This window comes from Mangifera indica, chromosome 16 (assembly GCF_011075055.1).
Source record: "Mangifera indica cultivar Alphonso chromosome 16, CATAS_Mindica_2.1, whole genome shotgun sequence".
NCBI classification, from domain to species: Eukaryota; Viridiplantae; Streptophyta; class Magnoliopsida; order Sapindales; family Anacardiaceae; genus Mangifera; species Mangifera indica.
This window is the reverse complement of record NC_058152.1, coordinates 3,379,231-3,391,891: the sequence shown is the minus strand read 5'-3', so window position 1 is coordinate 3,391,891 and position 12,661 is coordinate 3,379,231. Positions and strand designations below refer to the sequence as shown.

At 33.3% G+C, this 12,661-nt stretch overlaps 1 protein-coding gene across 1 annotated transcript; it reads right to left on the bottom strand.

The window, feature by feature from the left end:
* Window positions 1–9,532: 9,532 nt before the first annotated feature.
* On the bottom strand, window positions 9,533–9,939 carry LOC123198471 (peamaclein-like). Its single transcript, XM_044613151.1, has 2 exons — window positions 9,816–9,939; window positions 9,533–9,732 (listed from the first exon to the last, which is right to left on the bottom strand). The coding sequence occupies exons 1-2, from the start codon at window positions 9,937–9,939 to the stop codon at window positions 9,533–9,535; spliced, it is 324 nt and encodes a 107-aa protein (XP_044469086.1).
* Window positions 9,940–12,661: the final 2,722 nt, after the last annotated feature.

Here is a 12,661-nt window from a genome sequence, read left to right as displayed (position 1 = left end):
ATTCTGTATGCCATCTCATTTCTGATTCCTTTCTTGGGTTTAATTCTTCTCTTCTCAAGATAAGAAGAAGCATAGGGTAAAGTGGCACTGACTCAATGGTTTTTTTTTTTTTCCCCATTTTCTTTCTTCTATTAAGAAGCAAGCCATGACCCAGTTTTGATATAAAATAGAAATTAAAATATTGCCTTCAGGAAGAATTCTTATCAAATGAGCTTACCAATAAATTATATATTACTACGTACTCCTTCATAAGCCATTTGGGAAACTTGGAATTTTTTTTTGGAAATTAAGAAGTTTTACAAAATATAAAATAAAGTACAAGATCGAAGGGCAAACCCCTAATCAAAGTCGTAAAAACTTAAAAAAAAAAAAACCACAAGATGAACTCACGCGTGTCCAAAACAAACTAAATAGAAAAGTCAAAAAACAACAAAATGAGTACATAAGTTCAACACAAAAACTAACTAGAAATTTGTCAAACTGCTCGACATTTAGGTGAAATCTCATCTCTTGGCTCCAATGCAACAATCTTGATGTGAACCACATCAAAGATATCAGAAACAATCCCTTGGCAATGTCCATGGTGTTAGTGAAATATCCGATTATTTCTCTCTATCACACATAGTTGATAGCTGCAGCAAGGGATAATTTGGAAAAAAATCAATTACAAGCTTTTTCAATAGCCTTGTAAGTTTACTGTAACGAACCAAAAGTTGTGAGACATATATTTTGGGGTAATTAATTAAAAGAAGCAAATATCTTTCCGCTTATACGTTTTTAGGCCAACTAACAAATGTTTTACCAAAATAAGCAAACCAATATTTTTTTTCCACTAATACCCCTTTCTCATTTCACATAACTAATCCACTTGCGCAGCTTTCATCTTATTTCACCGTCGTCTTTCCTCTCAACGTTATTCTTCTATCAACGCTTCAACGACAACAAATTTTTTTGTGCTCTCTCTGGCATTCATCATCATCATATATCAAGTAAGTTTCTTTTGCATTTCTTTTACATAAATAATAATCTGTATAAAACTATCAAACTCAAATATAAAAAGTTTAAAACTGTAATAAACACCTCTTAACTGCTTAAATCTTTTGATAAATATTCACATTTTTACATTCAATAGTTTTATTAGCCAGATCTAAGTAAAAACGAAATCGCAGTACATTTCTGGTTAATTGCGTGTTATGCGTTTTGCGTAGATTGCGGTTTGCGTGGTTTGCGCCCTTTGCGTTTGCGCGCTTTGCGTTTTGCATCCTTTGCGTTTTGCTTTTTACATTTTACGTTTTGCATGTCTGCTTATCTCTTTTACAATTTCTTTGGTGCAGGAATATGGGTAATCTAATATATTTGCTTGGATATGGTGGACATTGGGTTAATCGAGGTGATAATAGTTTGAAATACGTTGGTGGAGTTCAAACATTTATATCAGTTAGTAAAAAATTAAATTTTGATGGATTTGTAGAAGCAATATGTTCTCGTTTAGGCATTAATCAAAGTTGCAATATTGTCAAAATTTACATGCAAAATTCGACTACTTGCAGTGATTTACCGTATTTGTTGAAGGATGATTTTGATATACGGATTATGATGAGATTATCAAAGACACATAAAAGGGATCTGTTATTTCTTACAGTGTTTACAAGGCCTACAAAAGGCATAACCAATATGCAACAACAGCGAACTGAACCTATGGATGATGCGATTAACTCTGTGGATAATATATATTGTGAGACACAACCAGAAGGTATACCTGAAGGTGATGGGGTTGAGGTTGAGGTTATGATACATGATGAAATAAGAAGGTAGCAAGACGCTTTACGGGGTACAACAGATAGATGTGATGAGATAAGGACTATTCTGACAGAAAATTTTCAATCGATAAGGAAGAATATGGTGGTTATAATGATTGGGATAATAAGGTGATGATTTTGGGGATAACGGAAGTGGTAATGATAATGGTGGTGATGAGGAATGTGATGATGCCGGTGATGATAATGATGAAAACAGAGGTCATAATGGGGGTGGTCATGAAGCAGGAGTTGGTCCAAGTAGATTAGCTGAGGGAAGTTTGTTTCATAACACTTCAACAATGTATGACCAACCCATTCCTTTTAACGTAGAAGTTACAAATACTTTTTTCGGTGATCCAGATCCTTACAGGGATGTAGAAAATGAAGGTATTGCATTACATTCAGTTCTACCACAAGATGGAAGAATCAAAGTGAATGATCAGTTTACATCTAAACAGGTGTTGATAGATACGATGTATAGGGATGCCTTAGAAAAAGGCTATCAGATCAAGGTGGCTAGTTCAAACAAAAAAAGATAGGATATCAAATGTGCACACGCTCAATGTAAATGGAAGGCAAAGGGAGTTAAATTACAGAACACAAATATTTTTGTATTACGGAAGTTAGAAACTCACACATGTCCTCGGGATGTCATAATGCCTCATCACAGGCAAGCAGGTAAATGGATACTTGGAAAAATATTACAATCTGTGTTTATCGCTTCTAACCGAATCTATAGGCCGAAAGACATTATAACGGATGTTGCAGATATGTACAAAATAGATATCTCCTATACTCAAGCTTGGCGTGCTAAGAATTAGGCGTTGAATGAGATTAGAGGTTCTCTTGAAGAGTCGTTCAGACAATTACCTGTATATTGTTACAATTTGGAACAAAAAAACCCTGACACCGTTACACACATTGACACTGATATGGATAATCGGTTTCATTTTGTCTTTATGGCCTTAGGTTGCTCAATTAGAGCATTTCGAGAATATTGTCATTCTGTTATTTGTATTAATAGATCTTTTTTAAAAGGACGTTATTGGGGTACATTGTTTGTTGTTGTGGGTAAAGATGGAAACAACCAAATTTATCCTTTGGCATTTGGTGTGGGGGGAAAGGCAGAAACGATGACTTGGACCCCTTTTCTGAGAGCATTACATGGGTGTATATGTGATATTCCAGATTTGACCATCATTTCGGATAGACATCATGCTATCATTCACTCCGTGCGAGAAGTGTTCCCAAATGCACACCACGGTTGGTGTAACCATCATATAAAAGGTAATATGCGAAACAAGTATAAACAGACAAAGCATATAGATGGGTTGTTTTGGTGAGCAGCGAAAGCTTATCGAATACCAGATTTTGAGGATGCAATGCGAATGATTAATGCTGAAAATCCTTCAGCAGGTGCATATTTACAGGGTATAGACCATAGACGTTAGACCCGTGCTTATTTCCCAGGTATTCGGTATAATATAATGACAACAAATATTGCTGAGTCGTTTAATGCCTTAGCACGACAAGCACGAAAATTACCGGTTATGATGCTACTTGAGTTTTTTGCGTTCCACCATTCAGAAATGGTTTTACTCTCGACGCACTATGGCAGGTTTGTATAATTTTTTACCATTTTTGTGTATGATGTTTTAATGTACACTTATAATATATATTTGTAATCATGCAGAGGCTTCTACTAATAAACTCACTCTGTGGTTTGAGGAGAAAATAGCAGGTCATATCCTAAAATTAGCTAACATGGTTGTCAAACCAATAAGTATGCATCGATATGAAGTCCACGGTGTAGCCCAATCGATCACTATAGTGGATCTATGTGCGTAGGAGTGTAGCTGTAAGAAATTTCAATTGTCACACATTTCGTGTACACACGTTGTAGCCGTAGCGAGGTTTCAGAATCTTTCTGATTGTTATCAATGGGTAAGTAAATACTATTCAATCGAATATTGGCAAACAGTATATAGAGAGACTGTTAAACCACTAGGAGATCCTTCTGAATGGTTACGTCCGGAGAATCTTCCCACGATCCAGCCACCTCTAATGTAGAATCGAAGAGAGGTTTCTTCGTCGCATCGTCTTCGTCGCACCGTGTGACGAGGAGATGAAGATCTCTTCGTCGCACCACCGCCGTCGCACCAGGAGAAGGAGGAGGCCGATGACGACGCCGGAGAAGACGTCGAGAGATGAAGTTGAAGAATGGGGTGAAATACTAGTTTTGAAAGTTATGGGGGCGACTGTATTTTGAAAAATATGGAAACTCTAGGTTTGGAGGTGAAAATGTTAGTTTTTAAAGTTTAAAAACTTTAGGTAAGGTGAAAATGTTAATTTCTAAAACCTAAAGGGGGTGAATGATAAAACTCTCACATCAATTTTGAGAAATTAAATTGAGGGGTATTTTTGTCATTTCATCTAACAAGGGTAAAATGGATATTTTACCCTTATGCAAACAAATATCATCCATTTTAACAGCTCATGAGTGGGAAAACTGGATTTTCATCTGCCGTGGGTGACATTTTCAGAAAGCATCAAAAGATGGGTGGGAAATAGTCCTTCTCCCTTTTTTTTTTACTATAATATTTTGTATTGTTTTGTTGCAGATGTTTAGGATGTGCAATTTCAGGTGAATGGGCAGTACAGTGTAAATCTCCAGATGTTTGGAAATGTGGGAAAGTGTTTTTTTTTTTGGAACATTCACTTTGTCCATTAAACTATAATGTTATTTTTTGTTTTTTTTTTTGGAACATTCACTTTGTCCAAATGTTATTATTTTATTTTTGGAACATTCACTTTCTCTGTTTTGTGTTAATAGATGGTAATTTTTGTGAAGTGTATTATTGCTTAGATGATATGTTTTAACATAAGGGATGATAAAAGAATATTAAAAGCATTTTGATATCATGCCTAATAATAATAGGTAAACTATATAAAGGGTAATATTTTAAAAAAAAAATTGGCAGAGTCTCCCCTATATTATTATCATTATCCAAATCTTCTTCGTCCTGTTTACATTTTATCCAAAAATGCACTTCAATATCAATCCAATCAATCCAACCAAACTCCGTACCAAATCATGAATCATATGAAACATCAATAAAATAATGCTAAGCAACATAACGTACTATCATGAATCATATGAAACATCAACAAATACTATCATGCTAAGCAACATAACATAATAATAAATATATATAGACTATTTACACATACAACCCAAAAAATTTATAAATATACATAACTATGAAACAATATCAACAAGTGCGTCCGTGAGCAAAAATCTTAGACGCGATCATCTTGCGCAAAGGAATAGTGTCAGAGGATGTATAGTCAAATGTCTGACCAGTGGCTAAATACTCTATCATCAAAAGTGTGAATACTCCACAATCACCAGAGGCTTTGCCTTGTTGTGGAACATCGGTACATCGCATCAACGTGAATGGCTCCAAGTTAGGGTTATTACCCTTAACCTCCCAGTATTTAGTGGCATTAATGATAGCCGAAAGGTGTTGATATCGTGTTATCATGTTAATGAATTTATCCGTGGAAGATATGAAGTTAGTTGAAGAGTCGTATACGGTAAAAGTCCACGCTTTGAGATCAATTTCCCCACATGCCCAATGTTGACAATCATAATTGATAGGAATGTACACCTGTAAAAACAAAAACAATAACAAAAATTTAGTAAATAACATAACATAATCTTAATTAAAATACTCTAATGTATAACATTTTAAATACTTTGTCAACTTTCGCCCATGCAACGTATCTCATATCCTTTTCCCGTTGTACAAGCTGTGGATTGATCCCTTCGATAAGATCTAGTAATAGTCGAGGCCATTGAAAGGTGTCAACATCAGCCACTTCTCGATCTTGTAAAATACGTGGTAGCCAACCATCCCAAAACGTATCAACACATGTCCAATTAGCAGTGGGATACGAATGACGCAACATCACTAAGTAATTATCCATATACTGAAAAAACAACAAAAACATAAATTATTATTACTTTGTTTATCGTAATCAAATCGTATAAATATAAAAATATATTGATAATTAAGCAAGCACCTCATCCGTTAACCACTTGTTTTCAGTGCAAATGTCATCCCACCAGTCAAGCTTTTTACAAGGCCCATGCAAATAAGTCAAAGTTGTATCGTTATTGCCAGCATTATTATACCATTGGTCAAAATCAATATTTATTTGTTGGTTTCCTTCTCGTGATTGGCGTTGTCTCATAGGATCAGTAAAAGGGTTAAGTAGTGTTTGCCCCTTCTTGATAATTCTTCCCCATAATGTCCTTCGGGTATTCGACCGAGGTTGAAGTGGTGTTTCCGTAGGTCTACACTCAGTAGCTATCTCAGAATAATCAGATAGACAAACATCATCATCCTGGGCCACCTAAAAAATGACCTCGGCTGACTCATCCTGTGTTATCATAAAAGATTATAATTATCATCGTCTCATTTTAAATATAAAACATATGATTTTGGCATTTATACTAACCTCATCTCCGGGGGTGGCATAAAACATACGTTGCATATCAGAAACTTTTGTTTCAATTGATGTTTGTCGTTCTTCAAAGTGTCTGAAATGTTCTTCCATTGTTTCCATGAATCCACGTAGCATTTCCTCAATACAAACATATTCAGTAGAAGATGTGGATGCAGTATGTGTAACACCAGGGGATCTTTTTGTAGTATGGCGAGGAGACATTGATGTTTGATGTGTGGATTGATGCTCCGACCTAGTAACCAGTGGTGGAGTCCATCCAAACCTTACTAGACTATGTACAGGTGTGCTTTGACGTGTACGGTGAGGAGATTGGATTGCACCACTAGATTGAATAGAGATACGATCATCATCAGATTCTTTTGTGTACCCCATGTAATCCATAACTTCTTTAAACCAATCAGATTGCTTCTCCTCAACAGATGGAATCAAGACAGGAGTGACAACATCCTAATAAATATTTTAATTTTTTATATATAACAAATTAACTTATTTTTTAATATCAAAAATATATTAATATACCTGAGAAGTTTCAAATAGGCTGTTAACAAGATCCCACCCTGGTCGCTCAAGTGATTTCCATCTCAACATACGAGGAATTCTATCTGTAGACTTGCAAGCTGCGAAACCCCCTAGGTTACTGAGAGTTTCATATATCCATAGCTGCATCCCATATAAAGATAAAATTTTTGAAATAAATAACTTAAGCATCAAAAGAGTAAAAATAATATAAATCATATTTAAAACGAAGGATACCTGAAATGCAACTGTAAATCCCATTAATGCATAACATTGCACTGGAATATCTGGAACGTATGCTCGATGATCATTCATAACTTCTTCATATCGTTTCTCTACTGCTCGGCTCATTGATTCTGCAGTCAACTTCCAAACCATAGTCCCCCACGGAAATCTATTGAAACTATCCCAATCATCTACTAATTGTAATATATATTCTGATACTACTCTTCGATTATCTGCTCCTAATAATCCATAATGTATCAGATATAATACAACCATCTTCACAACATCTTTATCATTGTTTTCCCACGCCTTAGACATAAAACTTTTAGCTAGATCCCTATAAGTCACTGATTTATCACTTCGGAAGTATTTGTTTTTAAAATTCAATGAATCTGTAGTTATGTATTCAATCATATCTGATTCTGTACTAAACCTTAACCCAGTAATCATATCAAACTCAATCGGACTAAATCTACAATCAATCCCATTTAATCAAAACCAAAACACTTCTCCCAACTCATCCTTATTCACTTATCGAAATAATACACTATATAATAAAGTTGAACTATATCCATGCACTTCAAGATCCAAAAAGTGCCCAAAACATGTTTGTCTAAATAATATTTTCTGCTGTGAGTTTAATTTTGCTCTTATATAATGTACCGTATCCTTATGACTTCGAATATTAATTGTAACTCTAAAATCATGCGCATTATGAAATCGTCTTTCGCCCACTTGATTATTAATTGGAAATTTCTGAAAAAAACACATTAAATGATATGAGTTTGATTCAATAAATTTTAAATTTAAACAATTGCAAAGGTGATATAGCAGTCCAGAACGTATTTTGCGCGATATTGTGCGGTTTGCGTTGCATGGTTTGCGCCACTACGGCCGTTTGCGGCACTGCAAATTTGCGTCGCTTTCGTCTTCCGACGGCAACACTTCCATCTATTATACCATTCCAAACATTCTCAAAACGTAGTTCGGCAGATTTAGAGTTTTACTGTGCAAACCCTAGCCACCGTCCTAACTATTATAACTACCATTATATCCACCGTAAACCTCCGTAAATCGACGCACATTTTCATATTCAATCAATAACATCCCAACATTAACATCCCAATATTAAGCAATACCCACAATAAAAAAGATTACAACCGATCAATGAAACATCAACCAAATAAATAAAATAAATACAAATGGTAATTAACCTGTGAAGCCATTGTTGATATATATATATATTACCACTTCGCAGATTTTGGCTGTTTTTACAATATTCGCCGGTGATTTCTGCTCTGTATTTTCAGATTTCGGATTTCGACCTTCTCTTTTCCGTTTTCGACAAAGTAACTTTCAAAATATTTTAGTTTTGGATTTTACTAGGGTTTTTAACGTAAGGGCAAAACAGGTAAAAAGTTATTGGTTTGCTTATATTGGTAAAACATTTTTACGCTGGCCTAAAAACGTATAAACGGAAAATTTTTTGCCTATTTTAATTAATATCCCTATATTTTGGGGGTCGTACTGTTAAACCAATTATTAAGCAATTCAAAATTTTGAGATTAATTATTTGGTAAAATGTTAATGGACTTGCAAAATAATTTAGGGACAAGCCCAGAGAGAAACTCTCCAGGACCTCAACAATTAACTTACTTACTTCATGGTTACAATTTGTTTAAGCATTAAAAATTAAAGAATAAAATATAAATGAAGGAAAGGGATCGATAGTAGCATCATTTTAAGGACTAAGGGTGGATACAATCTTAGTTAAGTTCAAATATCCCTTAACTTAAGTTTAAATCAAATAAAGAATAGTTTAATTTGAGTTCAATTTAAATTTGTCGAGTCAAAATTAAAAATGGTTCAAGTTTGATTCAAATAAAAATAAGTTTATTTGAGTTTAGATAAAGTTTGTGATTCAGATTTATTTATGATTTATTGACAAAACGATATCGTTTTATCTAATAATAAATAAAACGATATTATTTTAATAATTACTTAACATAATTTTCATCAAGTCACGAGCTAAGTTTAAATTAAATTGAGTTTTTCACATATCTCATGAGCCAAATCATTTTAAATTTTCTCTAGCTTGAATTTAACTCGGTTTTAAAAATAAGTCGAACTTTATAATTTAAACTTAGCTTGAATATGAACTAAACAAACTAAACAGAATTAATTCAATTTGGATCCAACACAATTGGGGATGGTCACGTAACAAAGAAGGAAAAAAATGAAATCATCCAAATTCAGTGGGCAAAATATAGGATTACAATTACAAACGAAACACCTTTATTCAACTTGGAATTATTATATTTAGACACTTAATTGCTTGGCTTTATTGAGCTCGCAAATCCTTGCTTATGAGAGTCACTGAAAACAATCAAAATCCTCAACCGAACCAATGCCTAAACTAATTAAAATAATAATAATAGTAATACATTATGAATTCAACTTCAAGGGCATTTGGGATTCTCCTTGGAGTTCAACTTGTCTCTATAGCAAGGGCACTCCGACTTATTTCCGTAAGTCCCAGAAGGAACACACTTGCACTCACTGCAACAAATCATGCAATATTTCTTGCAACGTTTTTGTTCACCAGCTTTCGCACATCTCCCCTCGCACTTGGCATTACAAAACACTTCCGAACCTGCAACTATACCCACCCATATGTTTATACATGATTCAACATCAAAAATAGATATGCATGTACTCATAAATATATAAATAATAACTTACCAGCTGGACCGGGAGCAACAGGAGGCTGAGGAGCTGCCCTTTGAGAGTCAGCAACGCCGCATTGGAATAGAGCAGAGCATAGCAGCAGTGAAACCAGAAGCAAACTTGTTAGGAAAACCTTCATTTTGTCTAAGCTAGATGTTAATTTGTAGCTCTACTAAAATGTAACAGAAGGAATATGTTTTCTTGTGAGAGATACAAGTTAGAGAGGTTTACGTTGGTATTTATAAGAATGTTGTTGAGTGAAACTTTCCCTGGGACAGGGAGAAAGGTGGAGAAACATAATAATAAAAAGAGATGTACAGCTTTTGTACAGACTGTAAGCTGGTGGGTTGTTCTGAGGTAGGGCAGCTTCTGGTTTATGCATGCATGAAACTCCATGGCAGCTTCCTAGGTTAAGCATACTTACAACTTTTCAACCCCACAATTTCTTAATTGGGCATCCTGGTCAGCTTTGGACTTCACTACCAAACCCCATTGACTTTTTTTCCAAGAACAATGTTAGGTACACAAATAAATTATCAAACAAAATATACAAAATTATATGTATAAATTGAGGTTATAACTCTGGGTAGGGAGGTATAATTGTTTACTTTTTGTCTTATTTCAAAATCCTCGAATCAGATGCTATCCTATTAAATTATATGAATAAATTTATACAATTTATTTGTATATATAATAGTATTCTTTTTTTTAATTTCACTTAAAACAACTTTCCATTTGCAACTTTAAAATAAGAAAAGATGGATGCTTAAACAATAAGACTAACATTAACATTACTTCAAATTAATAGTGTTTAAAACATTTCTAATCTTTGTGAGTTCAGAATAAAGGTATTTGAAATGTGGAACTTTGTTTTCCTGAAATTTGAATTCTTTTTCAATATTTATGTAAAATACATTGCCAGAATCATGCAGTTGTTTTAAAATTTCAATGCACGTAAAATAGACTTCTGATTTTTCAATTAAAAAAAAAAATAATGTGCCGTTTATTTTATTCCTAACTCTTTGTGTGTCGTCTCTTAAAAGATATGAATAACATGCTTTCTGTTTGCTTTTGATACTGCAGTACTGGAATTTATATGTTTAAGTTGTAGCATCGGCAACAGCCGTTTTGGAAGAGTACAGGCTGTGATGGTTCCTCCGATGCACCCCATTTGCACTTGTTTAATGCTGAGTAATTGACATTTTCCTGCCCAAGGTTGGTCAGCCAAGTGGTAATTTTGTTAATGGAAAATTTTGAATAAAAGGACAAAAACATAATTTCGTATAAATAAAAATTAATTGACTTCACAATTTTTGGGCTCTATGCACAAAAATATTTTTATTTAGTCAATGCAAAATTAATTATTGGGTGATACATCTACGAAAATCTTTCTTTCCCTTGATTCTGTTCTTGCAAACATCTCTTTTTCTCGCCATGGTTGAGGAAAAAGAAATCCATCAACTGACCTTCTCCTCGGATTATGGTTACTGTTTCATTTAATATTGTCGACCTTAAACCTATCTTTTGCAACCATTTTCATCTTCTTTTCATCATCTCTCATCTGTCATAAAAAACTTAATATCACTATTCTATTACAACTGACCACCCCAAGGTTCACAACCATCAATCTTGTCCATCACTTCATCACCTACCTCTGGTCATCAACTTTGTAGCCACTATCACTATTCTTCATCCTCATCACCTTCCATTTGATACCTTTGTGAAATTCGGTTTATATTTATTGATTGGTGTTAACTGAGTTTAAATTAAGTTTTGTTTGATTGAAATTAGAACGAAATTGAGTTGATATTGGAGTTTGATTCTGTGTATATTGAGTGTTTGATAATAACCTTATAAGGAGATTTTTGTTCTTTACATTGAAGGTGTTTGTTTTACCGCTGGATTGAATTTTTCTTGCTGCTCACATTTCATCCCTTAAGCACTCACCGACGAGTTACAGATTTTTGCTGAAACCATTATTGTATAAACTTTTGGAAATTGTTGTATTGTATAGTTGAAACTATTATTGTTAGAATTCTCATATTTTTGTTAGCAATTTGTGTAAACAGTATGTCATCAAGAATCAACAAAGGATTTCAGTCTTCTTATTCTTCAGTTTGTTGTTATGCTAAAATTGATGAAATTCTTCTAATTTTGCTTCGTTTTTTTTTTTTCCCCGAAATCTTAATGAAATTCAAAATTGAGATAATATACTACTTTTAAGCCCGGTTTTTTTTTTTTTTTTAAGAAATTCTACCACAGTTGCTATTTTTAGTTATTAGCTTCATATATCAGTTTTCAAGAAATTCAGTTTGTTTTATAATTTTAATCAATTAAACAAAATACATAATAAATAAGAATAAATTAGTTAAGTTAATTATAAATTATGATTATTTAAATAATTTTATATCAATAAAAATATTTAATAACCAAAAGTCAACCTATAGAGGTATTATGATAATTATATAATTTGGACGAAATATAACTTAATCTAGTAGCATTTGATTAAGTAATTTTGAAATGAGAAAAAAATAAATAATCACATTAGTCGATCATAAATTATTATTTTAATTTATATAAATAAATTTATATGTATAGTTTTATTTGGGGAAAATATGGAATTACAGTTACAAACAATGAGTATAAGATTATAAACACGACACTCTTGCAACTTTATTCAAGTTAGAATAATTTTATTCAGACCCTTAAACCTTGCTTATGAGAGTCAGTGAAGAATAATATTTATGGTGATAGATATATGGACTTCTCTCAATCAGCAAGGAAGCTAAACAATCAAAGTCTTCAACCAAACCAATGCCTAAACTAATTAAAATAACAATAATATATTAAATATGATGAAT